The sequence below is a fragment of the Raphanus sativus genome, unplaced genomic scaffold (genome assembly GCF_000801105.2).
Source record: "Raphanus sativus cultivar WK10039 unplaced genomic scaffold, ASM80110v3 Scaffold0526, whole genome shotgun sequence".
NCBI classification, from domain to species: Eukaryota; Viridiplantae; Streptophyta; class Magnoliopsida; order Brassicales; family Brassicaceae; genus Raphanus; species Raphanus sativus.
Window position 1 is genome coordinate 2,343 of NW_026615844.1, and position 25,293 is coordinate 27,635.

Consider the following 25,293-nt stretch of genomic DNA (forward strand, 5'->3'; position numbering starts at 1 on the left):
TATGATATGATTTCAATTTTTTTATAATAAAATATTGAATAAATAAAATATAATTTTCATTATTTTCTTCAAATGAAAATTTAAATAATTTTCATATATATTCTAAAATAGTTAGTTAATATATCATTAGTTTAATTAATTATTTATTAAAAAAATATAAAGAATAACTATGTCAGTTTTGTAACTATTCATAGAGTTTAGATTATGTTTCACAATTTTATTGCCATTACTTGTCGGTCACTTAACAGTTTATAACTGCATTTACTTAGCAAAGTAATCGAACACATTCTCTGTAATATCATCTGACTAGTAAGTTTATGTTTCCCAATGTCATCTACCATGAAAAAATCTCACGTTCTCTCTTAAGCAATGGAATGGTTACATGTTAGCCCTACATAGTGGTTGAAATGAATACTCTAAATACATATGCTTCTGATCTTTTGGTATTTATAAAGTGAAAGCCAATGGTTTTTTTTTCCCATCTAATCTTATTATTATGGGTCTAAAAGCCCAAAACGAAACACATACATGAAGTCCAACATAAAGGGTAAGCTAAGAACACTGGGTCTACCATCCAGCCCAACCACTAACCCATTACACGTCTAAGCCGAACATGTAAGCGACCACGTGTTGAAGTTTCCACACCGACAAGGCACGCGTCACACAGACGGAACCTGGCAAACCGAACCACCGCGACCCGATTTCGCCGGGAAATCGACCCCACCGAAAGTACGAGACACCCGTCGTCTGAACACGCTTCTTGGTCCAAAGGCCGAAGCTTTCGCCGGAATAAACGAAACGAACATGTTTCGCCGGAACACGCCGGAGACAAACCATCGCACCCACCTTCGTCACCTCACTGATTCCACCTGAGAATATCCTCGAGTCTGTCCCGCCAAACAATTCTACGCTCTAAACAGCATATAACAATTGTCTACAATCGAACAGAAACCCCAATTTCCTTGCGCTGATATACCACTCAAGTGATTCAGAAACAAGGAGGGACCATGGAACTTTGATGTTCAAGAATCAATTGACTGAAAGAAGAGAACAGAGGCGTAGATCGGAACAAACCCAAGATAAACCTAAAGAAGCCGGAGTCGCCGTCGTCTTCGAGAAGAACCACAACGGTGTCTGAAGCCGGATATCCACCACCAAACGGATAGATGAGGATACTGGAGTCGAAGCCAAACGACCACCAAAATGGAGCGTCGTCGGAGTCAGGGAGCCGGGACTAAACCGGCGCAAAAAATCAAACTCTTTCTTCTGTTCTCTCTTTCTCTCTATTCCTTGTGAAAGAGATATAAGATTGAGAACAAGGACAATAGAGAGAGCTTTCTCTCTGTAAAAGAGAGGACAGAGAACTCGAAAGCCAATGGTATAACTGAAGATAATATTTTGCTTTATCTCGGGATATCAGTGTCTTGATTTCTATTGGTTGTTGATAATTTTTGGGGTTAAGACTTTTATTGTCTTGTCTTGTCTTGCTGAGCTGACATTGGCTGGACGAAATGTCAAAATTGTTTTACTTACCACAAGTGTCTTTCATCGCAGCTAAAGAATCTAGCAAAAGCTGGTGGACTATAGATTGACACGTAGGACAGAAAACAGACAAATCCAAGATCTCATAAGCCAATTAGGAAAGAGATACAGATACTTCACAGATAACAAACCTTACTCTTTTTTTTTTATCAACACAAACCTTACTCTTAAGATTTCTATAAAACCGATCTGTACTCCCCAAACATTTTCAATCACTCTCACCAGTCACAAAAAAACACAAAAACTTAAAAACAAGAAGAAAAGTTCTAATGGCTGCCTCAACCATGGCTCTGTCCTCCCCTGCCTTTGCCGGAAAGGCCGTGAAGCTCTCACCGGGAGCCTCAGAAGTCTTTGGAACCGGCCGTGTCACCATGCGTAAAACCGTCAAACCCACCGGTCCATCTGGCAGCCCATGGTACGGATCCGACAGGGTTAAGTACTTGGGTCCATTCTCCGGAGAGCCCCCAAGCTACCTAACAGGAGAGTTCCCTGGTGACTACGGATGGGACACCGCCGGTCTATCTGCCGACCCCGAGACCTTCGCAAGGAACCGTGAGCTAGAAGTCATCCACTGCAGATGGGCCATGCTCGGAGCCCTAGGCTGCGTTTTCCCTGAGCTTTTGGCTAGGAACGGAGTGAAGTTCGGAGAAGCTGTTTGGTTCAAGGCTGGTTCACAGATCTTCAGCGAAGGAGGGCTCGACTACTTGGGAAACCCGAGCTTGGTCCATGCACAGAGCATCTTAGCCATTTGGGCTACTCAGGTGATCCTCATGGGAGCTGTTGAAGGTTACAGAGTCGCTGGAGAGGGACCATTGGGAGAAGCAGAGGACTTGCTTTACCCAGGAGGCAGCTTTGACCCTTTGGGTCTTGCTACCGACCCAGAAGCTTTCGCGGAGTTGAAGGTGAAGGAGATCAAGAACGGGAGGTTGGCTATGTTCTCTATGTTTGGATTCTTCGTTCAGGCCATCGTCACCGGAAAGGGACCGTTGGAGAATCTTGCCGACCATTTGGCTGATCCAGTCAACAACAACGCATGGGCCTTTGCCACCAACTTCGTCCCCGGAAAGTGAGCGAGTTTAAAGGTTAATTATCATGCGAGTGAGCAGCAGAGAAAGAGTTTGTTTGTATATGTGTGAAACTTCCTGTCTTATCTTTGTATGATTTTATCAGAAACCGAACCTATTTTTCTCAACTGTGTTGGCGTTTTATCTTATGACTCAAATTGAACTGAATTATCATTTCTCATTTCTCAAACACATATGTTCTGTATTTTGACAAAAAGACAAATGAAGCTATATGATAAGAAACTGCAAGGCAAAATTACAACAGAAAGGAAAGAAAACGAACAATACTAGTCCTAAGATGATGATGCCGTCCAAATGCCACAAGATGCTTCACTCTTAGCCATTTTCTGAAACTTCAATGGTTCTAATTGGCGCAAAGGTGCCTTCATTTGGCAAGCTTCATAAACTACTGATCTTTGAAAAAAATCTTTATTGTCCAATATGAGATTGTGTGTTGTAACTATTTAGCAAATTTGACAAAGAAAACTCTGCGAGTTTCATGTTTACAGTCCCTCCTGTGAATGAAATATGGTTCTAGTGTGTTAATCAGGAGTTGTATCTCTTCCTAAGCAAGTATTCCAATATCAACAATGGCTGCAATGGACCAGGGGTAGTAAAAGTACTTACATGATTAGTGTGGGATCTGGAGAAGAATGAGAGCGGTTAAGTATAAACAGAATGAAATGGTAGCTCCAGCGAGGACATTGTGGAGCAGTCTCTTGTCATCTTTTGTGGGTATGAAAACAGACTTTAACGTATTGGTAAGTTCGAAAAGCCGATGAGACACCTGAAGAAAATTGTGGGTACAAGAACAAAATTTACAGTTACTATAAAGTAGAGTGGATAAGGGGCTTTTTTGTAGATTCTAACAAGTTACCAAGACATAGATGGCCGTGGTGAGCATGAAGTTGAGCATTGGGTATTCCGGAATGATGGATAGCAGCCACTTGGGCTGTCCATTAGGCACATTCGATCTGCATCACATGCAACTTTCTGTAAATCCTTGAGACAAATGGTTTCTTGCCTACTTATTTGGGAGAAATTAAAAGTTTCTTGCTGACCTTAACCAGATGTGAAACTGAGAAATATAAGTCTCTAGTGTAATCTTGCCGAGCCACCTAGGATAGATCATGACAATTGTGTCTTATTAGAGATGTTTTCATATTTCAGAATAACACCAAGCTTTGTTGAAATGGACTAAGATTAAGAAACATACGCAAACAGTGTCAGAGAGAAATTTCGCAGCTGTTGTGTGGAATTTCGCAGACAGATGTAGACACTGAAACAGTACAATCAAAGGTTAAGTCAGAATCCAGAAAAAGGAATAATGTCTCAAGATTCGACTTTATGTGACAGAAGGGTTTTGATACTAACGTTATTGGAATCCACGACGTGTAGGGATGATATTTGTTGTATGTAACCTTGTCAAGCTTGTAGATGTATTCGTACCAGAGGTATCCAACCTGAATTATATATACAGAAAACAACTTGGCCATTAGAACATTATCAAATACAGTAAGCTTCTTAAGCCAGAGAGAGGCCAAACTCACGAATGAGGAAATTGCAATTATGCTTGTCTTGATCGACAGCTTTCTCTTGGCATCACACTCCTCCAATTTCTCCATCCATCTCTCTACCTGAGATCAAAATGTCGAAAAAGATTTCAGTAGTGGGTGTAGAAGATATGAAATACTGCGAGCACCATAGGTTCAGGAGTTACAGTGGGATGGAAATAGGCATATATCATTCCGACGATCCATATGTAGCGGTCAAGTCCTGATCTGAAGTGCCATTCATGTAGAAGCGGTAGATCGGGTTTAGCTGGATCAGTGTATCCTGCAGTTGTTTACGGACAGAAACCAAATGTTAGGCAACATAAATAAACACAACAGATTCTGATGACCAAGTGGCAGTGAAAAATGATTTAGCACGAGACAGATATGTAGTTAACCATGCCATAATCACTACAAGATATGAGAAAGAGTCCGATACTGACCCAGTAAGAATGTAAGAGGACTCCAGAAAATCTCAAAAACTCCAGGAATCTCCCACATCAGGATGACCACGAGAAAGCATGAAGCAATTTTCACAGCCATGACTGATGGTATTTCATTATACCGACTGAAGATACCAAGAGCTCCATACACCATAAGAGTAAACAGAGTGTGCATCGGACAGATGTAGTATAGCATATAATCATTATTGAGAATAATGCAGCTAAAAGCCACAAATAAGTTAAGACGCCACATCATCTGGACGAAGTAAAAGATCTCATGAGCATCTTGTATTTTTGAAAGAAACATATGCTTTATAGAAGCATATATGATGATAAACTAATCAGCTATAGATACTGAAACTGTCGATTTAACCTGAGTGAATCGTGCAAGGGAGAAATCCTTTCTGATATAGTAATAAGAGAAGTTCCCAAAACCAGTCATCCAGACGTAAGCAGCGATGAAGACCCTGATTGCATTGTATATCTCAGCCGCAGCAAAGTAATGATACATGAGAAATAAAACCTGCAAAGACACAAAAACAGTGAATTTGCATGAAGACAGAAAAGGTAATGAAAATTTACAAGGGAAAGAGTAGATCAATTACCTGCATCCATCCCTTCCACTCTTCAGTCTGGTGACGATTAAGAAAGAGGATGGATTTCCCCGTTATTGGTGATCTGTCATTGTGTTTCTTCAAGGATGCAAAGGCTGACACTATGATGAGAAGACAGTAGAGAAAGATGAAAAGGTCTCTGTTGTAATTCTACAAAATAAAAAGTAAAGTGTCATCAGTTGCAAAACTATTTTCAGACTCAGATGTCAGTTTTCTATCTCGGAACAATCTAAAGATACAATGTTAGAGACTATATATTACACAACATGAATTGTTTTCAGAAGATCTTTGAAAGAGAAATTCTTCAAAGAAGTTTTGAGGGGGCTAACCTTTGTGGACTCTCCAAGCAAGTTTGTTCGATCGCAAATATAAAAGTAGAAAAGAATCCCCCCGAACTCAGCCCTGAGAGGAAGTAAGTAATAAAGACAGTCATGATGATGATCAGCAAGAATCCAATCTGATAATTAAGTAACTTACATGGCTCTCAACGTTGCTCGATTATCAATCAAGAAAGAGTCTTCCATCGTCAGAAACCTACAAGTAGAACAACGCAAATGGTATTTAAAAAACGATTTTCACTCAGAGTCTAAGAGACTAGAAAAAGGAAAGGAGGAAACCGCTATTAGCTACCTAATCAAGTTGGTCTTGATAGGAGAGTTATAGAAGCGTGAAGAGACTGATCTAGGAAGACCAACTCCTTCAAGTAAAACAGCTACTTCCTCTTCCTTGCCTTTCACCTCACCCAGTTCAACCAAATTACTATCTGAATGACTGCAATTATATATAGATTAATCTACCAAGTTAGATACATAACACGAGAGAAACTTATATAAATAAACAAAATAATACGTACACTTTAGAGTGCAATGAAGACCTCTTGTACTCCAGAAACTCAGAGTACATCCATGCTATGAATACAGGGATGACTCCTAGCAGAAACGAAACCTGCATTTCAAGAAAAACGAAGAAGATATTAACAGAGAGAGATTACAGTTTACTACGTCATCCACAAACCAAATCTCTAGCTTCGCATCATTTCGAAATTCAAAAAACTGAAGCTAAATCTTCGAAACTGAAACAAGTATATTGCCTAGAAGAATCCAACTAGAATGCGAAACTGATCAGAGTTGGTGGATTCAATCAACTCCCACACCCTAACGATTATAGTTAGGAATCAAATCCAACTGCAAAACTATTCGTTCCAGATCGATTGGAGAAGTTCGAAAACGTAATGTGATTAAGAAGAAGAAGAACACTATGAGCTTTTTACCTGGCCAGGCGTGATTGGCTCAGAATCCGCCATTGTAGTGGATCGGCGAATGGATCTTCGGAGATTGATAAGGAACACTGGAAACAGAAGAAAAAAAACGATGGGGGAGAGATTGTCACTCTGCCGTTGGATCTAAGGTATCGAGTTCGATCTGTAGGAGGATGAACTCAGGATCCGGAACACTAGGAATGCAGCAGAAGATGCAGAGTGCGAAGTAAGGAGGAGAAGAAGAAGAAGATAATTGTTGCTTAGAGAATGGAGAAAATAGCGGGTGCGACGTCGTTCTCGTCAAGCTCCCCTCTCACCCGAACGGTTGTTGTTGGTTTGGCGATGGCTTTGTTCGCTGGTTTTTTTTTCCATTACTAAAATTTCAGAAAGTGGAGATTACGTTAAAGATAACAACACGCTAACAAACATATGATTATTATCATTATTATCGATAAATAATGGAGCGAGAAAAAGTTACCACTAAAAGTCTAACATGTGTGGATTGGATTAAAAGCTGTCTTTTTTTTGTAGACTAATAATTTTTAAAAAAATTTTATGAATAGAAATTTAGCAGAAATCACGTTTTGAAAACGCATTCAATTTGATATATAGTACCAATAATCACTTTTTTTTTGGTAAAATACCAATAATCACTTTTGTTTTTATTATTATGCTTTTAGTCTCGTATGTTTTTACACCGTTACAGCAACATATGATTTATAGTCCGTACAGCAAGATATGATTGATAAAAGCTTTTCTTCTATTCTCTTTGCTGTGTGTACTCAGTCAGACCTATTCTTGGAATGAATAAAACCAAGGCGAAAAGCAATTCCATAACAAACAAACTCATGCTAAGACGAACAAAGTTCTCCTCCAGTTCCATATGATCGACCCTTTTTCTTATAAAGGAAAGTTCGGATTCAAGCAACAGAGAATGTCCTTTTCGACAAAGCCTTTGAGCTTCGAGTTGATCGAGGTTTGGACTTCAGAGACATATATATATATATAGCCCATGACAAGCGGAACAATCTTCATAAAAGTCTCTGGACAAGGTTGCCTTGAAGTAGCAAGCAAGCACTTGACCAGTCTTAGTTAATAACCAAAAATGTACTTGAACCTAGCTAAAGTGAACATCCTTGTCTCACAAAGCCATTAGTAATAACCAAATTGTTCTCATGGCACGTTAGCACATCACAATCAGATGTACGTAATAACTTTGCTACATAAATATCATTTTCTGATTTTGTGAATTGAAATATTGACATTTAACTTATTTCTAACCGATATAATAAACCAAAAAATGTGATCAGGGAAAGGAACATTCAGTCCTATTCTACAACTTTTCTTAAAAACATATAATATAAAATGAAGAAGGAAAATCTTTAACAAGCTGAGTTAAAAAAAAAATCACCATGGGGTTTGAAGAAACCAAAGAGAACTCACCAGTGATCTTTGCATGAACAGACTCCGTTTCTGTAATTATGGAATCGTTTCGAATCTCGTGACACCAGTTCTCTCCCTGTGATCAACGTCAACATCTTACATGTCTCATGTCCATCAGGACAGATACGCATATTTTGCATAACAGATACACGACCACGAGGCTTTGTGTTAAGGAAGGCGTGAGCAAAGGCTAGCTTGTCGCTTCTAAGAAGAAGTTGTTCCTCTTTATCCTCGTCTTCAGCTCCTTTCATAGTAATAACCAACCTAATCGCGGGGACAAAACCCATCTCTAACATATGCACTTTCAAACTCCTCAGTAGAGGAACTGTTTCACTACACTCTAGTTTTGAAGTGTCTCCTGCTTTGAACTCAAGCGTACGCCCACCAATCTTTTCAGGATATAGTCTCTTTTTCAATTCTCTCATCACTTCCTTCCTGGAGTCTGATGCTTTCTCCGCTACAAGACCTTCATTGTTGTTCATCCTCGTGGCATCGAGTTTCTTCACTAACTCGGCTAACCTATCTCCCATCTCTATATCCCCATGAACCCAACAGAGATTCATCAGTGTCTCCCACACTTCAACGCTTGGTTCCACCTTCATCGTCTCAACGAACTCCAATGCCTCATCTAAATGACCACATGCTGCTAACATCTCCGTTAAGCTCACGTAATCTTCCATGGAGGGTATGATCCCATAGTCTTTATACATAGATTCAAAATGTAACAACCCTTCGTTACTGTCCCCTAGTGAAGCACACACAAAGAAGACCGCTTTGAATATCTCCTTGTCGGGTTTGTTCCCTTCCTCTTTGAAACGTGTGAACATGTCAATCGCGAGCTCACCGTCTCCGTTCTTCGCTAAGTATCTCATCGTAACGCACCAAGTCTCTGAGTTTCTCTCAGACATCTCGTTGAACATGTTTAACGCGTCTTCAGTGGAGTCGCAATCACAATACATTTTGAGTATCGTGTTGTGAGATGCAACACTTAAAGGAGTAGAAAGCGAAACAGTGATGAAGTCATGAACGACCCTAGCTTCTTCCAAAACCGCTGTTTCACCGCATAGTTTGGCTAACCCTAGAAGCCTAGGCAAGTCCACAACGTAGCCTTTATCTTTCAAGATCTTGACAGCTTCCACTGCTTCTAGCACTCTTCCTTCTTTACACAGAGCATCCAAAGTCTCAAGCGTTACAGATTGATGATCATTACTAGCCTTCTGAGCATGGGATGAAACTCTTCTTCTACATTGAACAAAGCTTTGAGTATGTTGCCATGTGGGCCGTGTGGAGACGTCTCTAAGAGACGAAGTGATGATCTTTGTGGTGAGATCATGAGACTGGCCTCGAGAACTGAAGCAACGGCTTGAGATCTGCGTCCCACACCTAAAATAGGGTTTTGAAAATCTGAGGATTCGGCTGCACGTTATTCTCATCATTATTATGCTTATTGCAATGATTCTCAAACCCTAACAACAAATCGACGGCGTTTGCAAATTCAGCTAACTTTGTAAAAGCAAGTAATATATTATCAGATCAAAAGCAAACAGAAAGATAACACACTTTTTATTTTATTTTTTATTTTTTTATCATTTTTGTTACAAAATATGATAATGATTCAACTTATATTTCTCAATTATTGCATACTACTTCATTTTTAGCTCTTAGAACACAATAATTGACTCATTGTCGGCTGCAAAATCCTTGCCACCTTCAGCTCTACTTGTGGCTTTCTTGACCTATGGTTAAATAAACCAAAAATTATTAAGCATACTGACGTATTTACGCAAAAAAAAACTGTGTAAAATATAAAATTAAAAATAATTAATACAGCTTTTGTACCTCTTCATCCCAATTTGTGAAAAAGGTGATGATGGAAAGAGATACACCTTGAATGGTGAGTGCACATATGATTCCCAGCCAAAGCCCCTTTAGTATTTACATTTTTTTTAATACATGGTTAAACTTTGTAATGGTTGGATATAAAAAAAAATCGAGGTGAGATAGCTGAGAATGAATTTGAGTTGGTTTATTGAATTTACCCGACCACCGAAGTTAAAGTAAAAACCAAGTAACAAACCCAAGGGGACTCCCACAAGATAATATGATCCAAGATTCACAAAAGCTCCTATCTTCTGCCATCCACATCCTCTAGCAACCCCTTTTTTATCAAAAGTACAATAAACAAAGAAAAAACATGAAAAAAGATAATTATTAACCGGTCTAAACCAAATTCCAAAACTCTAATGATGATTGTTGTTGTGGGGGTGGTGTTTGCCTTTACTTGCAAACAAAATCACTTCTACAAAAAAGTTGTGAGTGGAGAAGAAAATAACCTGAAAGAACACTTTGGATGCTGTCTAGTAAGTGGCCAATGGCGAGAATGGGCATCATCGAGGCTACATATGTGACTACTTTCGGGTCACTACTGTATGCAAATCCCCATATCTTCCTTATCAGAATCATAACCGAACCAACTAGTATACTCTCTAAGATTGCAATGCTCAAGACCACACGAACCGCACGCTTAGCCACTTGTGCATTCCCCGCTCCTAACTCATTTGACACCCTTGTGCTGCGGATTACAAAGAACAATTAATGATAATAAAGTTATGGTTTTGTTGAATCTCGATGCAACAAAATAATGAAAGAGTCCTTCCATTATTGGTTATACTATACATAAGGTTTACTGACCTTGTGGCTCCACCGAGGCCAAAGGGGATCATCCAGATTGTTCCTGACGTATTAAGGCTGCAAAAAAGGATTATCAGTAATTCAATCATAACCATGAATAACTTAAGTTGTTCTGAATTTTATAGGAAGAAGAGATTACATTTCAAAACAAACATTGATCATTACCATATTGATAGGACAGAAGTTTCTAAAACTGGGTTTGGAAGAAGTCCTGATGAGAGAACCAAAAGTTCAAAGGACCACATCTCTAAGCTGCTCAAACAACATAACCTCAAATAAATATGCTTTCAATGGATCCTAATTAAGCATGAGTTATTGGTTTGTATACTTTCATGGATTTGTAAATCCATATGAAATTCTAGTATTATTCCTTTTGTGCTTTTTAAAATTTATTTTGAATTCATTTGAAAATTTCATATTAAGAGAAGGAAAACTTTATCAAATCTCACTAGGTTTATCACATGGATCTTAATAAATCTGTTTTCTACAAACCTTGTTTCTCACGTCACCTCCGATAAATAATTAGCTTAAGCATTTTCTTTTTAGACTTACCAGACCATAAGTGCAGAGGGAATAGCTAGCTTCATAAAAGGTATGATATCGCGTAGAGCCTCCTTAGAGAAACCAGTCCAGGTCAGTGAGCAAGAAGGCGAAAACTTGACATAACATGCCAAGAGAATAACATTAAGCCAATACGAGATCGAATTGGCCACAGCAGCTCCTCTAAACCCTAAACCAGATTTCAACACCAAGAACCAACAGAGGATCACATGAAGACAAGTGGTGACTCCAGAACATAAAACCACAGGAAACACATTGTTCTGCGCCTGCAAAAACCTATTGATACATTGAAGAAGGCCATAGGCGAAGATACTGGGGATCATGAACTTGGCGTAGGAGCCAGAGAGGTATGCAATGGATTTGTCTAAGCCGAAGAAGACAAGGAAATGCTCTGTGTTGGCCCATATGATGGAGAGAGGAACAGAGTAGAGTGTAAGAACAAACATTGCTCTTTGCATCTGTATGCCTAGCATTCCGTACATCTTTGCTCCATATGACTGGCCACAAACTGTGTCCAACGCACTTGCTGTTCCCATCTGTTCAAAGGTGAATAGTTTTCTTATGATTTGATTTCTTGCTTTACAAGTAAGCGTAAACACAATTGTCACTATCATTAATTCAGATTTGAATATGGAATATTGACGTCATTCACTTTCACTGTTAGATGTGGGGTAGCAACAATAAAGTAAGCAATTCAATTCAATTATATGAAAATGATAATGTTTTTGTCCTTGCAGTTACTGAATAGTCGCATCAAAGAATCAAATATGCATACGCAACTTGTAATTTCAGACATGATGTCGTTGTCAAAAATTTCAGACAAGGTGGCTTGACAACTACATCTTAGCTGGATCTTATACTCCATATGTTATTGTTTTATAATACGTGTTACTTTAAGTTTTTTATTTTATTTTATTTCAAAATAAATGTTCAATAGATTTTTCTGACCAAAAAAAATGTTCAATAGATTTTTATTTAAATTATTTTAATTTAATTAATCACATTAAATAAAAATATACTAGTCAATTATATAAATTTTCTAATCTCCATAAAAATGTCAAATTGACATTTATTTAGAGATGGAGAAAATATTAATTATCACTGTATTTTGGTTCTCATTTCGATATATATTTTATTTTGAGAAAAGGAATTTCAAACAGGGTCGTCTCAATTTTTTTTAGATTTGTTCAAAAAATATTAACATATTTGAAATATAATGAAATACTTTTACAATTAATATTTCTATTTATATATGTCTAACGTTTTTTATAAATTATAAACTCTAAATTAGTCAATATTATAACTAAATTTTAAAGTTTCAGACTATAATTTATGTATATACTGTTGAAAAATTCTTAAATTTTTTACTTTTATATTTGGACCATGTTCGACCGCACTACTTGCATGTGCTATTAGATGGCCCTGCTTTCAAATTACATTTCGATATATATTAGTATTGTTTTGTTAACAATCACGAACACGTGTGATCGGTTTGGGGTCTGGAGCTAGATATGGTTAAGGTTTTTGGTGATCAGATCAAGATCACGGGTGATCACGGGTGAACAGACTTGGTCTGGAACTTGATAACGTTAGCCAACTTAAGCGGTCTGATTCATCTAACTATTTTAAACTTATTTATTTAAATACTTTATCCGCTTTACAATGTGTTGTTTACACATTAAAATTATTATATTTTATATTCTCTCTTCCATTAATATATTAATGTGTTTGATTTTGTTAATTAATAAATTAGTAAAATATACATTAATATGAAATGGAGGGATTATCATTAACAACTATATTGTTGCTCAAAAAAAACCATTAACAACTATCGTATTCTTAGACATTGCTAAATATAATCACTAAATGCATGTGGACTACAGGAATATTCGGTGTATTATGAAAAAGTTTGTTGTGACAGGATTTTGAATAAATTAGATATGGCTGTAGCTTAAGATAGGTTTCAAAAAGAAAACATAAAACTCACCAGGAAGCTAAATCCGGTGACGGAGGCGAAGGATGTGGCAACGGAGGCGGCTGAGAGAGGAAGAGAGCCAAGATGTCCGACGAACATGACTGAGATTACTTGCAGACAAAACTGAAGAAGACTCACTGCGATGAGGGGACCCGCAAGCCATAGCTGTTTCTTCACTTCCACCTTTATTCCACTACTACTACCATTCTTCTCGTTTTCTCTGATGAGAGGCCATGAAAACACCTCGTCTCTCTCCGACTGCATTATTGTTATGTTGCTGAGAATGTAGAGTCTAGCTAAAGAGAAAACAAACGTACCAGTTTCTCTGATCCCTGTCTTAACTTTTAGGTTTTTTGTTTAATTTCTTTGGTATCTCTACTGGTGTGTATGGCTTAGTGTTTCTTTTTCTTACATTCTCTTGAGGTTTATATAGACAACTATATTTGACCTACGTGTCTCTTGTACAGTGGAACCTGCACAGAAGTTTATAGGGAGATGAGCCTATCTCAATGTGTATCGGCGCCTTGGTGGAATCTTTTTAACACTGCAGTTTCAAATTATTTCTAACCTTACAAAACATATCAACAATATATTTTCTAAAGTAATGAATATAGTTTATGAGTTAATATATGTCGAGTTATTTTTGGGTTCACCCCGGGGATGAACCTGTAGATTCACCAACCAATATAAATTTGTCACTTTAGATCTAGTGTATTTTTAAAAAGGAAACAAAATAACTTGTAAAATTATATTATATTTCAAAACAAAACTTAAAAATAAATAAAAATAGTATGAAAAAAATAATTTAAAAAATAATTTTAATGTTGTCAACAAAAAAATAAACCCGAAAATATTATCATAAATCCTAAAGTATTGTGTAAACTCTAAACTCTTAAATAAATCCTAAACTCTTGAAGAAACATGAAATCTTTGGATAAATTCCAAAATATAAATCATAAACACTAAACACTAAATATTAAAAACAAATATATTTTTTTAAATTCTTTTTGACAACTACTGTTATTTTTATTTATTTTATCTTTTTATTTTTTAAATATAATATAATTTGCAATTATTTTGTTTCATTTTTAAAAAGATACCAAATATAGAATAAGAGAATACTATTGGTTGGTGAACCCAAGAAAAAATCATATATCTCTAACTAGTCTTTTAAAATTCATAGATCCTAAATTTAGAAGTAATTAATTTAAATTTTAAGTTTAGACCCTTTTTTTTTAACACTTCATTAAAGCTCAAACGTCTTCCATACAGTAGAAAGAAGGAATTATCCATCATCTTTGGCCATAAGCAGAAAATACAACAGATAAATAACATAAAAGAGATAGGTCTTCGATCGAAGCTGGACGATGCGTCGGAGGAGCCTTCACAACAAATTCGAGCAGCTGGAGAATAGTCACATAAAGTGACGTTGAAGTCCAGGCTTCATCTGCAAAAAATTGTGTAAAAAGACGACCATGCTTCTAAAACTTTTTTTTGGAAAAGCAATTATTGATAATACTAAAGTAAAATTATTCATTCTATATTGATGATTTAATTATTGGAAGCAACATGCCAATATGTATATATGCACGCATGTTTTCATATTGCATGTACATGTATTTTTGCCAACGTACGAAACACAGTAGAAAACATGTACGGATTAGGGTATTGGCTGACATTACTTCGGTAAATGAGTGTTTTCTACAACATCAAGTTCTAGTTAAATCAGTCAAGGACTCATATAACATATCGTTCTCATCGATAATATAAAAGAGATACATAGCAATCTTAGATTTTGGCATGATACAAATACTTCAAAAACATAATGAATATGTTCATTGGTCAAGCTCGCTGGCTGGCGCTTTTCCACTATAGCAAGTGCATGTGATGTGCATATATAAAAAGTTGGTGACAAGTGTTTGCTTTTGTCGGCTAAGACTGGAAGAACGCCTCCGGTCAATGTATTCAATTATTCCCCTTATTCAGCATTCCCATTTCATTATTTCATATTCCCAATCAATGAAATATTTATTTCACTAGCTCGTTTGAGTCTAATGTGTTACACATTTCACATGCGTGAAAAGAACAAAGAAACAGTTACCATATAACTAATTTGTATCAAAACATAGGGATAGGGTATAGACTTCTTGGTAACAGTTGACTGGTGAGGTTGCCAACAAAAGAAAAAAGAAACCGAATAATGAGCTGAGCAGTGTGTGGATTGAAATTGATCCGCCCCTGATATATATAATCATATATTATTTAACACTTTTGTCAATCATATCCCCTAGACTATATTTAAGAGTGATTTTGCCACATATCCTCTCTACAATCATTCTCACAAAAATAATATGATATGGCTATTAAAATTGATGACATGTCTTACAGATCAATATGACATGGACAATTATATTTAATGTTAATTTATATTTTTGGTAAAATTTTTAAAAATGGTAATAATTCATATATTACATTTATTGTCAATTTACATTTTTAGATTTTTTAGAATATAGTAATAACTCATAAATCATCATTAAAATAAATATATTAAACTATGGCATTTCAAATTTCGAAATATCATTTAATTATAAAAGTTTCAAAAATGTATACGTTTTTCAGAAAATTATAAAAATTAAATCGTAAATCATTAATTTCTTATATATATCTACAATTTTTATAAATATTGTTTAATTTTAAACTTTGACAATTATGAAATTTTTACATATTTATTTAATATACTTAATTAAAATAAATAGAAATAAAAATATACCTAAGATTATAATTTTAAATATATAATGCACATTCTTAAATATAATTTAAAATAAACAATAATATTTTTATCTTAATTTTAATGTTTATTTAAATCAAATTTATATTAGAATATTAAAAAGAAAAAGAAAATTTAAAATATCCCATAGACTATATTTGTGAAGTGATTTTGCCACATGTCCTCTCTACAATCATTCTCACAAAAATAATATGACATGACTATTAAAATTGATGACATGTCTTATAGATTAATATGACATGGACAATTATATTTAATGTTAATTTATATTTTGGTAAAAATTTTAAAATATGATAATAATTCATATATTACATTTATTGTCGATTTACATTTTTAGATTTTTTAGAATATAGTAATAACTCATAAATCATCATTAAAATAAATATATTAAACTATGGCATTTCAAATTTCGAAATATCATTTAATTATAAAATTTTCAAAAATGTATACATTTTTCAGAAAATTATAAAAAATAAATTGTAAAATCAAATTAAATCGTAAAATCATTAATTTCTTATATATATCTACAATTTTTATAAATATTGTTTAATTTCAAACTTTGACAATTATGAAATTTTTACATATTTATTGAATATACTTAATTAAAATAAATAGAAATAAAAATCTACCTAAGATTATAATTTTAAATATATACATGCACATTCTTAAATATAATTTAAAATAAATAATATTATTTTTATCTTAATTTAATGTTTATTTAAATCAAATTTATATTAGAATATTAAAAAATAAAAAGAAAATTTAAAATATTATTTAAAAATAAATATAATTTATATTTATCTATTAAAAATATTTTAAATTTTTTTACTGCACATGGTGCAGGAAAACACCTAGTAATCATATATTTATTCATGAAACCTTAATTCACTTTTTTTTGTCAACAACCTTAATTCACTTTAATAATGTATTCTGAAATAATAACATAAAATATGAAATAAATGAATTTCTGAAAATCAATCAGTATATAACTTGCCTAAAGTCTAAAAGCATGAGCGGGATAATAACACGTTAGAGACTTTAATAAGAACGAAATGTTTTGGCCAAAATTTGAAGGTGGCTACATCTAATTTGAAGTGGCTCACCCATCTAACCTAAGAGCATTCTCAACCCAGAAACCCAAAATGAGTTTCTGATTTTTTTATTTTTATCATTTTTTTTGAAATAGTGTGAGAAACACACCGAACGCGTGTGAATAATGTGAGAAACACACCGATTCGTTTCTGTACTCAGGCTTTTTCTCACTTGTTTCACAAAATTTGCGGGTCCTACGTTCTACTTTTTGTTCCAAGAAACTCAATGAGATACTGCGTTGTGGATGGCCTAAAACTTGTACTAATTTCATACTATATGTGGATTCCGCTGTGACCAAGAATAATATAATATTAGTAGCCCTCATACCTTGTTTATTAGGGTGTTCTTCAGTGTTTAAGAGGTGTTACATAAAATCATCAAAACAAGACCAGAGTTATGGAGCTCTGGAACCATGGTTCTCTCTACAAACCAGTTCTGGAACTTCAAAACGGAGCAGGAATGAACTCTATAACTCATTCTCATTTTCTTAGAATTCACAGACAACAAAGCAATCATTATTATACAAAAGATTGTTTGGTTTTTAAATACAATTTTACATTCAATTAAAAAGAGGTGTCACCAAAAATCCATTGAAGGTAGTATCAACACCATACAGAGACATCAGTCTATCATGCTGTTTAAACCAGTCATTGTTACAGAACAAAACCATGTGACATTTTCAGCTGTCATGATTATTTTTTTGTTATTCTCTACTGGAACTATTATTTTTTTGTTATTTTCTACTGGAACTACTAAGATGTGACGGGCATATGGCAAACAATCTGAAACCGAAGTCGAGAGTATTAACTCATGAGATTTTTTCACTAGCTGTAACACTAGTAAATTAACAAATTGGCATGTAAAGTTTCAGCATTCAAAACTGTGAAATAAAATACAATCCCACTTCTAATACATCTTAAACGTAGTGAGAAGCTTACTGCCGCTTGCTCACTTGCTTTTCTTCTTCCCAGCTGATTTCTTCTGACCACTCCTCTTGAACTTTTTGAACTTGGTGGCGGCAAGTGCTTCCGCAGTGCTCTTTCCTTCCAACCTCTTCGTCAGCTTAACCACACTAGACATACCTCTGACCGCAACCGCCCTCTGATCTGGTCTACGGCTCATCATCTTGCGATCAAGTGGCCAATACGCATACGGCTCAAGCTTATCTTTCCTCTTAAGATCCCCACTTGCCTTTTTGCTTGCATACTCTTTACCTGTGTAAGCGTATCCTGACTCTGATGTCTTCATCCGCTTTTGGTTCTTCTTAGATGTGTTTGCAGAGAAACGGCTACCTTTGCTGCTCTTTGCATCAGAATCTGGATCAGAGATCTCCTTCCTTTTACCTCTCCCTCCTTCCTGGATGATAAGCCGTCCTTCCTCATCAAACTCTGCTTCTTCATCCGAGTCAGCTTTCCGTTTGCGTAGCTCACTTGATCGAAGAGCTGATCTTGTTTTGTACCGATCCATTAAGTCAAGCGGCTCATCATCTGACTCATTGACTTCAAGATGAGACTGCCTCTGACTTTTCTTTGATCTGTAATACGTCACCATCAGGTTAGGTAATGTACATCCAGAAGCACAAAGATTATTGTCAAAATGTGTACAAACCTCAAAGCAGATGCTTTAGATTTCAACAAAGAGGAAGCCTTGCTACGGCCATGCGTCTCCCCATCCATGTAGTCTCCATCGCTGTCCTCGTCTTCATCATCAAAATCAGAAAATATTTTGGTGTCGTTCCAACGGCTAGCCCTGGAAGACAAATCAAGAACAGGGATTATTACTTGACCACTCAGAAGCTTCTATGAGATTATTTATCAGTCAACTGAGTTGGAAAAGGTACTTTGATGAAGTTTCTTTTGAATGCTGAGATCTACTCATCTCAGAGGCAGCTGCATATTTTCTCTCTTTACGTTCCTTGACCTGAGATAACCAAAAAAAAGATTTATGGATGGCATACATAAACCAGATACCAAAATCTAGACAACTTTTAAAAAAAATTGTTAGCAAACCTTTCGGATGTTTGTCAGGAGTTTCATATGTTCTTCAGGCATCACAGACTTGACAGCCTCCGTGCCACATTTCTTGATTAGCATCTCCAATAGAAGCCTCACCTATATTACCAACACTACTCTTTAGAAACGGACTCCATAAAAGTATAGATATACTAATACATATATATATATATATATATATATCTACTAGTATTTATGTATGTATGCTTGCAGCTAAGCAACAAAATTAATTTCCTGGCAGGAGCTCAACATGTATAAGTGTGTGAAAGAAGGCAAAGCGGCAAAAATGAGAAATTCAAACATGTCATCTTGGGCATTTTATATTAAAAAAGGTATTGGAAAGCAGTAAACACACCTTTGCTTTGAAAAGGTTTTTGGTTCCTTCTGGCCATTTCAGTAAACCTTCAACCATGCTCTTTAAGTTTGCATGTAGTCCTTCAACGGGTGACTTAGCCACCAACACCTTCAACAAACCTAAATTTGCCTGTTTTCAAGAATAAATTGGATGTAGATTTCAGAAAAAAAAAGAAAAAAAAAACAGTCTGCTGGAGGACATAGATAAAGTTGGTGGCATGCTGTAAAAGGGAAGACAGGTAACTTACTTTTGTGATTTCCTTATTTTTCCTCTGGAGGAGAAGAAATGTTGAAGGGAGCAAATTGTAAGCACTAGTAATGAGATCGGAGAACTCATATGTCAAACGAGCTACTCCCTTAACAGCAGCACTAATCATCTGAGGTTTTTCTCCAGCCAAGCAACCAACCACCTATAACACGGTTATAGCGGAGGTAAACAAATTAACCTTGACCAAAAAGAATGTTACAGTGACTTGTTTGATTAAATTAAACATACCATATTGAAGTAACCATGTAATTTCTCATTGTCTCCACCATTTTCCTCATCAGCATATGCATGCCCAATCTGAACAAGAACGTCATAGGCTCTGCTTCTTGTTTTTTTATTTACCTGCAGAAACAGTAGCGACCTGAATAATGTTTTTTGCACAATCATAGATTGACACAAACAGTTTCAAGAAATGTTTAGTACCTCCTTTAACGCAAGTATAACTTCGGGAAGAAATGAAGAAACAATGTCCTTTCTCGCCTTTAAATCATCCTGTAAGCGGAAAACAATCAGTAGCATCCAGGAGGACTATATCCGTAAACGAAACTTAAATGTAGTTCTCAAATTAAAACCTACATCTCTAAAGTAATACAATTTGTCACAAATACACGCAAAGCGAAAAGGTTTAGTTTCTTACAGTCCTTGATGCATGAGCCAACAGGAAGTACAAACAATCAAGTTTGTGGCGCTTGGCAGAGACATGGCATATATTGTGCATCAGTTCAAGCAGCTCCTCAAGGTGTTTTGAAACAAATCCATCGGAACTCTGGCAACAGAAACATTTGTATCAACGACATTTGTCTATATATATATATGTAAAAAGGGAACGCTAGAGCTAACGGTTTTTATAAAGAAACAGGGTCAATGTATAGGGGTCATAACTTATTGTTAGTCATCTACTATTTAACATAAAGTAAGCAAGCATATGATATATTGATAGCGTATAAACCGCATCCTAGCAATGAAATTTGGTTAGTTAGGTAATCAATGTACTTGAGTTACTGAAGCGTGAAATGAAATCTTAACGAAAAGGAAGCAATACCTTCAAGATAACTGAAAGAACTTTGTACGCTTTCTTTTGAATTTGGCTCTTGGGATCCTGCGGTTTAAGATTCACATCAGCATATACCACTCATCCACTCAATTAAGTGAACTTATCTTCATGTATTAGAGAGATAAATTCACAGCCACATACAACAACAAATCAATTTACAAACCTGCATTGCAGGCTTCAGAGAACTGAATATGGTATCTACTTCTTGACCACCCAAACCAGGTAAGAGAGAAACTAGCAGATCAAACAACCTCGCCCTGAAATGAAATACAGATTACAGGGTCAGCTTTGGCTTAGTTGCAACTAATAAAACCAGAAACACAAGTTGAAGTACCAGTACCTAAGGTTGGCAGAAGAATTTTTGTCTTCGGTGTTATCCACGTCCATCCCACTATTAGAACTTTCATCTTGCGCAATAGCAGTTTTCGTAGCCTCTAAAAGCTCTCGCAGTGTCTTGAAAAGTAGTTTTGAAACAGTCTTTTTCTCCGCAATGGAAGCCAAGTTACCTATCGCAGACTGAATGAAAATAACTAAAGTTATCAACAGATATTATGTTCCAACAGATCATATAATTTCTCTCATGTACCCAACCCTTTAGTTACCTGAAGAGAACCGCCATCATCTTTGCCAGATTCATGAAATATCCTTGATAAAACATCCAATAACTTAGGAGCACACGACCGCAGAACTTTCAAATTAGCTGCCGCAATGTCTGAATTATAACGACCACTAGCTCGTAACATAGCAGGACTAGCATCATTCACAGGCACTTCTTTACCCTCCACAACTTCCTTATTTTGTTGAATTAGGATATTCAAACTGGTGCATATAACTCCACGGGGTTCAGCCTGTGATTGAAGAGCTCCACACAATATTCTCCCCAGATCCTGAAAACTCTCAGCAGTATCCACAGGATAGTTGCAAAATGAAGGTAACAAAGCCCATAATGAATACACGAGAGAGTCCACACTCCTAGATGCTGCAGTAAGACCTTGTAGCTTGAGCTGTCGTCACAAACAATCAGCATCATTAGCGAGACACAAAGATAAAACCAAACGGCGTGTAAAGATAAAAAAATTACCTGTTGAGCTTTCTGGCTCATAGTTTCGATCATTCTAGAGATGTACTCAGTGAAGAAACTTAGCCGTCCTCCCACTGTATACTGCTTCAGGATTGGGAAGAGCCAAACGTTTACCTCAGTCAGATCACTCGCCTCAAGATTTAAACGCACAACGTTTAAAAATGTTTCAGGTCCCATTGCACCAAGGGCTGATCCTACACACTCATGCAACTGGGGATGGCCAACAAAGATAGCATCAGTCAAACAAACAGTCCGGAAGACGTGACTACAATACGAAAGGTCTAATACATTGACATGTTGCAGCATCTTATATCGTAGTTAACTAAAATGAGAGCACGCTCACGTTACAAGTTCTGCATCGACATTTGTATATCGAATTTTGTAGCAACAACATAAGTGCTACCACCAAGTCAACACCGAACAAAAAAAGAAGTTTGCGTACAGAGTGTAGCCAAAAGATAAATGCATTTTGAGACTTTTGAAAAATCAACACATCCCAATATCTATTGACATACTTGCAGCATTTTATATCCTCCCACGACTCGCCATATAGGTAACAAAAAAGCAAAAAAATTGTATTTCTGATTAGATGTACATAGGTCCAACGATGAAGCCAGTTCCAATTTAACAGATCAAAAGTGACATCACTACCTCAACTACTTTTACTGTAATCTAGAACCCCCCAGCAGATGGTTCCAGGATTAGAATAGTACGGTTACCTGCTTCGTATAAGGGAAGTCTTCATCGGGTAAATCTTTCATATCTGATAAGTCCTCGAGGGTCTTCCTCATAAAATATGAAGAATCTTCACCTGAAAATTGAGTGAGAAGGATTAGCACATGAACAGCTAAGCAAGTAATTCCCCTGAGGTAGAAGAGTCGGTATTACCAGAAAGAAAAGCAAAAATTCAAAACGAGAGAAGTGACCAGACAGAGAAAAGCCAAACGTACCTAATTTATCGAACATGGTCGAAACTACTTGAAAAGCCATGTCCCAGACTGCATGGTACTTGTAATCAAGCAAGCTTTCAACTGTTGCACACAGTTTTTCGATGATTGTTGGACTAGACTTCCTTGCATCCAAGTTTGAATTCCGGATCCCGTTGAGGCTTTCTCTGATCAAACTCTCATCGACGCACGAGTTTATCAAACTCTTCAATGCATCTGTTGCTGCAAAGATTGCCTCCTCGTGTTCAGATGCAATAATATCTGCCAAAACGAAGAACAAAGATCATGGCAACAGTTAGCTAAACCGCACCGACAAGGTAAGCACAGAGTAATTCTGAAACCAAAAAGCAACGAGGAGCAGATACAACAGCATACCTTTCAGACCATTGAACACACTAGGGAGTTTAACCACGCAGACATCTCTGTTAAGGGAAAAAGCCCTCATCATCCCAACTTTCAGCAAACGTGCTGTAGAGGTCATAGCATCAGCAGACGTTTCAGGCGCCGAGAACAGAACAGCAGCCTGATACAACACTTCGACCAGCGCCTCAACCGGAACCTCAGAGGTTGGATTGAGACAGAGCGCATTCAAAGAGTCAATCACCGGCCTCGCAATGAACGCATCGCGCGTAATGAGCAGTATCTTAAACCCATCGATCACAGTAGCAATATGCTTTTTAGACATCAACGCCAAGCACTCTTTTAAAGCGCTGAGAATGTAGAGCACTTGCTGCGCCCCCTTGGCTCCTTCCGCAGGACGCACTTCAGACTTATGAGCGAGGTCTAAATATTTTTGGAACAGTTCTGCGATAGTTCCACTGAGTGATTGCCATGCTTTTGTACCAGAGGACTTCACCAGGACATCACGGAGACAGGAGCTCGCTAGCTTTCTCACCTTCCCATCTGAGTGAGTAACGAAATTCAGCAAAACGCTGTATGATTCAGAGACTTCGTTCCCCGTCGTGGACTCAACGGTAGTGAGGAGATGAACCAAACACTTCAACGCCGAGACCAAGCACTCAGGAGTGGCTGATCTCAGACGCAGAACGGTGAGGACGAGACGCAGAGCCAAGCCATTCCTCTTCAGCACTCCGGGTGAGACTTTAGGGAACACGAGGGAGAGGATGACAACATGCGGCTGGACGACATCCAGAGATGGCTCACCATCAGCAGACAAGAGGCTGTTTAGAGAGCTGCACGTGGCGGCGAAGTAAGCCACAGGTGTCCGACTGTGATTACTTTCTGTCAGAGTCTTTGAGAGCTCCTCGATGACAGCGCAGAGGTGTTTATGGTCTGGTCGTTTTGACTGAGATAAGCGAGAGAGCATGAACTGGCCAAAGTCTTCTGAGGGTGTGAGGCACATGTTGGTTTCGATGTCTTCCATAACTAGGTTCCGTCTCTCCTTTCTGATGAGACGGGCAACAATAAAAAAACAAAACTTTCAATGAAATATCAAGTGATTGTACCTAATTAAAGATGAAAGCATAGAGATTGAAGCTGAATGGGTTCAAGAAGAGTAATAAAGCTTCGAACTTTTACATTGAATCTAAGTAAAGAGAGACACAGAAGGAGAAGTGGATCGTGTTCGTTCGAGTTTCTGACCTGAATATGGCGGCTGAGAAGACACTTCGTGGAGCTTGTTTGTTGGCTTGAAGATGGATGAGAGACTGCAGAAGACTGATGTTGGCGGCAATGAAACGAGAAGCCTTCTTTTAGGGTTTTCTCTCTCTCTCACAAAAAAATCAATCAAAGGGTTTAAGATTTTATTATTTTAAAGCGGTTTCGAGAAGAGGAGTGCGGTTCGTCCGGTCAAACCGATAACTCAAGATAATTATGCTATTAAAAAAAACTTCTAATTTCACTCTTCCTTTCTTAAAATAAAATCTAAAAAATAAGCATTTTCTTCTCATTTTTTCTTACACTTGTAAAAACGTATTAATCTTATAATATAATTTGTAAAACATCAAAGTATGGCTGAATTATATAATACTATAAATAAACCAACAAATTAATGTTTGATTTTTAATAGAGAATTTTGAAATTTATGATATTTGTTTTTTTATTATGAATTTTTCTCTTTGTTTCTTCTTTTTATTGTAATATCGACCAAGTTTTTCATTACTTAATTTTTTACTAGAACTTTATATAAGTTGTGTTTTTTGGTAAAGTCATTTTATAAATTATAGATAAAGACTTGCTTATTATAAGAACATGTATAATCGTGTTGAATGTATTTCTTCGTAATATAGACAGGATATTAATTTTGGACTACTGAAAATGACTAATATTCTACGTAGACTTTAATTGACATGAACTAAAAATATGTGTTATCTGTATATGAAAAAAGAAATTATAATAGGCTATTGATATTAGCCTAATATTTCAGAATTCAACATGTACAATTCATAAAAGACACCACATAATAGAATATAGCTCTAATTGGTAGTCATTAAAGAAAAGGATGAAGATGAACAATTTATTAAAAACAAAACAATAGGAATAAAAAATATTTATTTCTATTGTTATTTTTTCAGTTTTGATAACAGATAATTT

General features: G+C 36.3%; 5 protein-coding genes across 5 annotated transcripts; 1 reads left to right on the forward strand and 4 right to left on the reverse strand.

Moving 5' to 3' along the window:
- The first annotated feature begins 1,748 nt into the window (after positions 1-1,748).
- Positions 1,749-2,734, forward strand: LOC108847970 (chlorophyll a-b binding protein 1, chloroplastic). Its single transcript, XM_056997158.1, has one exon. The coding sequence runs from the start codon at positions 1,812-1,814 to the stop codon at positions 2,610-2,612; it is 801 nt and encodes a 266-aa protein (XP_056853138.1). The 5' UTR covers positions 1,749-1,811; the 3' UTR covers positions 2,613-2,734.
- A 28-nt stretch (positions 2,735-2,762) lies between these two features.
- On the reverse strand, positions 2,763-6,872 carry LOC108847969 (protein REDUCED WALL ACETYLATION 3). Its single transcript, XM_018621360.2, has 16 exons — positions 6,487-6,872; positions 6,070-6,161; positions 5,847-5,987; positions 5,694-5,750; positions 5,546-5,618; positions 5,208-5,366; positions 4,976-5,125; positions 4,603-4,858; positions 4,327-4,442; positions 4,157-4,243; positions 3,981-4,069; positions 3,823-3,885; positions 3,668-3,724; positions 3,484-3,580; positions 3,234-3,393; positions 2,763-3,121 (listed from the first exon to the last, which is right to left on the reverse strand). Exons 1-15 carry the CDS (start codon positions 6,517-6,519, stop codon positions 3,238-3,240), a joined length of 1,626 nt encoding a protein of 541 aa, XP_018476862.2. The 5' UTR covers positions 6,520-6,872; the 3' UTR covers positions 2,763-3,121; positions 3,234-3,237.
- A 642-nt stretch (positions 6,873-7,514) lies between these two features.
- LOC130502370 (pentatricopeptide repeat-containing protein At2g34370, mitochondrial-like) lies at positions 7,515-9,488 on the reverse strand. The gene has a single exon (XM_056997157.1). The coding sequence runs from the start codon at positions 9,351-9,353 to the stop codon at positions 7,914-7,916; it is 1,440 nt and encodes a 479-aa protein (XP_056853137.1). The 5' UTR covers positions 9,354-9,488; the 3' UTR covers positions 7,515-7,913.
- Positions 9,466-13,602, reverse strand: LOC108844279 (protein DETOXIFICATION 15). Its single transcript, XM_018617504.2, has 8 exons — positions 13,157-13,602; positions 11,161-11,705; positions 10,774-10,860; positions 10,609-10,665; positions 10,251-10,489; positions 9,957-10,075; positions 9,757-9,843; positions 9,466-9,653 (listed from the first exon to the last, which is right to left on the reverse strand). Exons 1-8 carry the CDS (start codon positions 13,406-13,408, stop codon positions 9,579-9,581), a joined length of 1,461 nt encoding a protein of 486 aa, XP_018473006.2. The 5' UTR covers positions 13,409-13,602; the 3' UTR covers positions 9,466-9,578.
- A 4,193-nt stretch (positions 13,603-17,795) lies between these two features.
- LOC108847444 (uncharacterized) lies at positions 17,796-24,480 on the reverse strand. The gene is made up of 18 exons (XM_018620687.2): positions 24,343-24,480; positions 23,116-24,146; positions 22,744-23,001; positions 22,513-22,604; positions 21,794-22,003; positions 21,315-21,716; positions 21,053-21,228; positions 20,876-20,969; positions 20,701-20,757; positions 20,296-20,424; positions 20,082-20,150; positions 19,887-20,000; positions 19,639-19,800; positions 19,392-19,520; positions 19,034-19,135; positions 18,865-18,944; positions 18,633-18,773; positions 17,796-18,558 (listed from the first exon to the last, which is right to left on the reverse strand). The coding sequence occupies exons 2-18, from the start codon at positions 24,122-24,124 to the stop codon at positions 17,973-17,975; spliced, it is 3,810 nt and encodes a 1,269-aa protein (XP_018476189.1). The 5' UTR covers positions 24,125-24,146; positions 24,343-24,480; the 3' UTR covers positions 17,796-17,972.
- Between the last annotated feature and the right edge of the window lie 813 nt (positions 24,481-25,293).

Excerpts from the sequence above, each read along its gene's own strand:
- LOC108847444 (XM_018620687.2), bottom strand. The coding sequence starts at position 24,124 with ATGGAAGACATCGAAACCAACATGTGCCTCACACCCTCAGAAGACTTT. Across the intron at positions 21,229-21,314 it reads ATGATGGCGGTTCTCTTCAG|TCTGCGATAGGTAACTTGGC; the intron begins GTAACTAAAGGG and ends ATTTTCATTCAG. Across the intron at positions 18,945-19,033 it reads TCCTGACAAACATCCGAAAG|GTCAAGGAACGTAAAGAGAG; the intron begins GTTTGCTAACAA and ends TGGTTATCTCAG.
- LOC108847969 (XM_018621360.2), bottom strand. The coding sequence starts at position 6,519 with ATGGCGGATTCTGAGCCAATCACGCCTGGCCAG. Across the intron at positions 5,751-5,846 it reads ATCAAGACCAACTTGATTAG|GTTTCTGACGATGGAAGACT; the intron begins GTAGCTAATAGC and ends TTCTACTTGTAG. Across the intron at positions 4,859-4,975 it reads CCCTTGCACGATTCACTCAG|ATGATGTGGCGTCTTAACTT; the intron begins GTTAAATCGACA and ends TACTTCGTCCAG.
- LOC108844279 (XM_018617504.2), bottom strand. The coding sequence starts at position 13,408 with ATGCAGTCGGAGAGAGACGAGGTGTTTTCATGGCCTCTCATCAGAGAA. Across the intron at positions 10,666-10,773 it reads ACTTCTGTCCTATCAATATG|CCTTAATACGTCAGGAACAA; the intron begins GTAATGATCAAT and ends CCTTTTTTGCAG. Across the intron at positions 9,654-9,756 it reads TCACAAATTGGGATGAAGAG|GTCAAGAAAGCCACAAGTAG; the intron begins GTACAAAAGCTG and ends ATTTAACCATAG.
- LOC108847970 (XM_056997158.1), top strand. The coding sequence starts at position 1,812 with ATGGCTGCCTCAACCATGGCTCTGTCCTCCCCTGCCTTTGCCGGAAAG.
- LOC130502370 (XM_056997157.1), bottom strand. The coding sequence starts at position 9,353 with ATGATGAGAATAACGTGCAGCCGAATCCTCAGATTTTCAAAACCCTAT.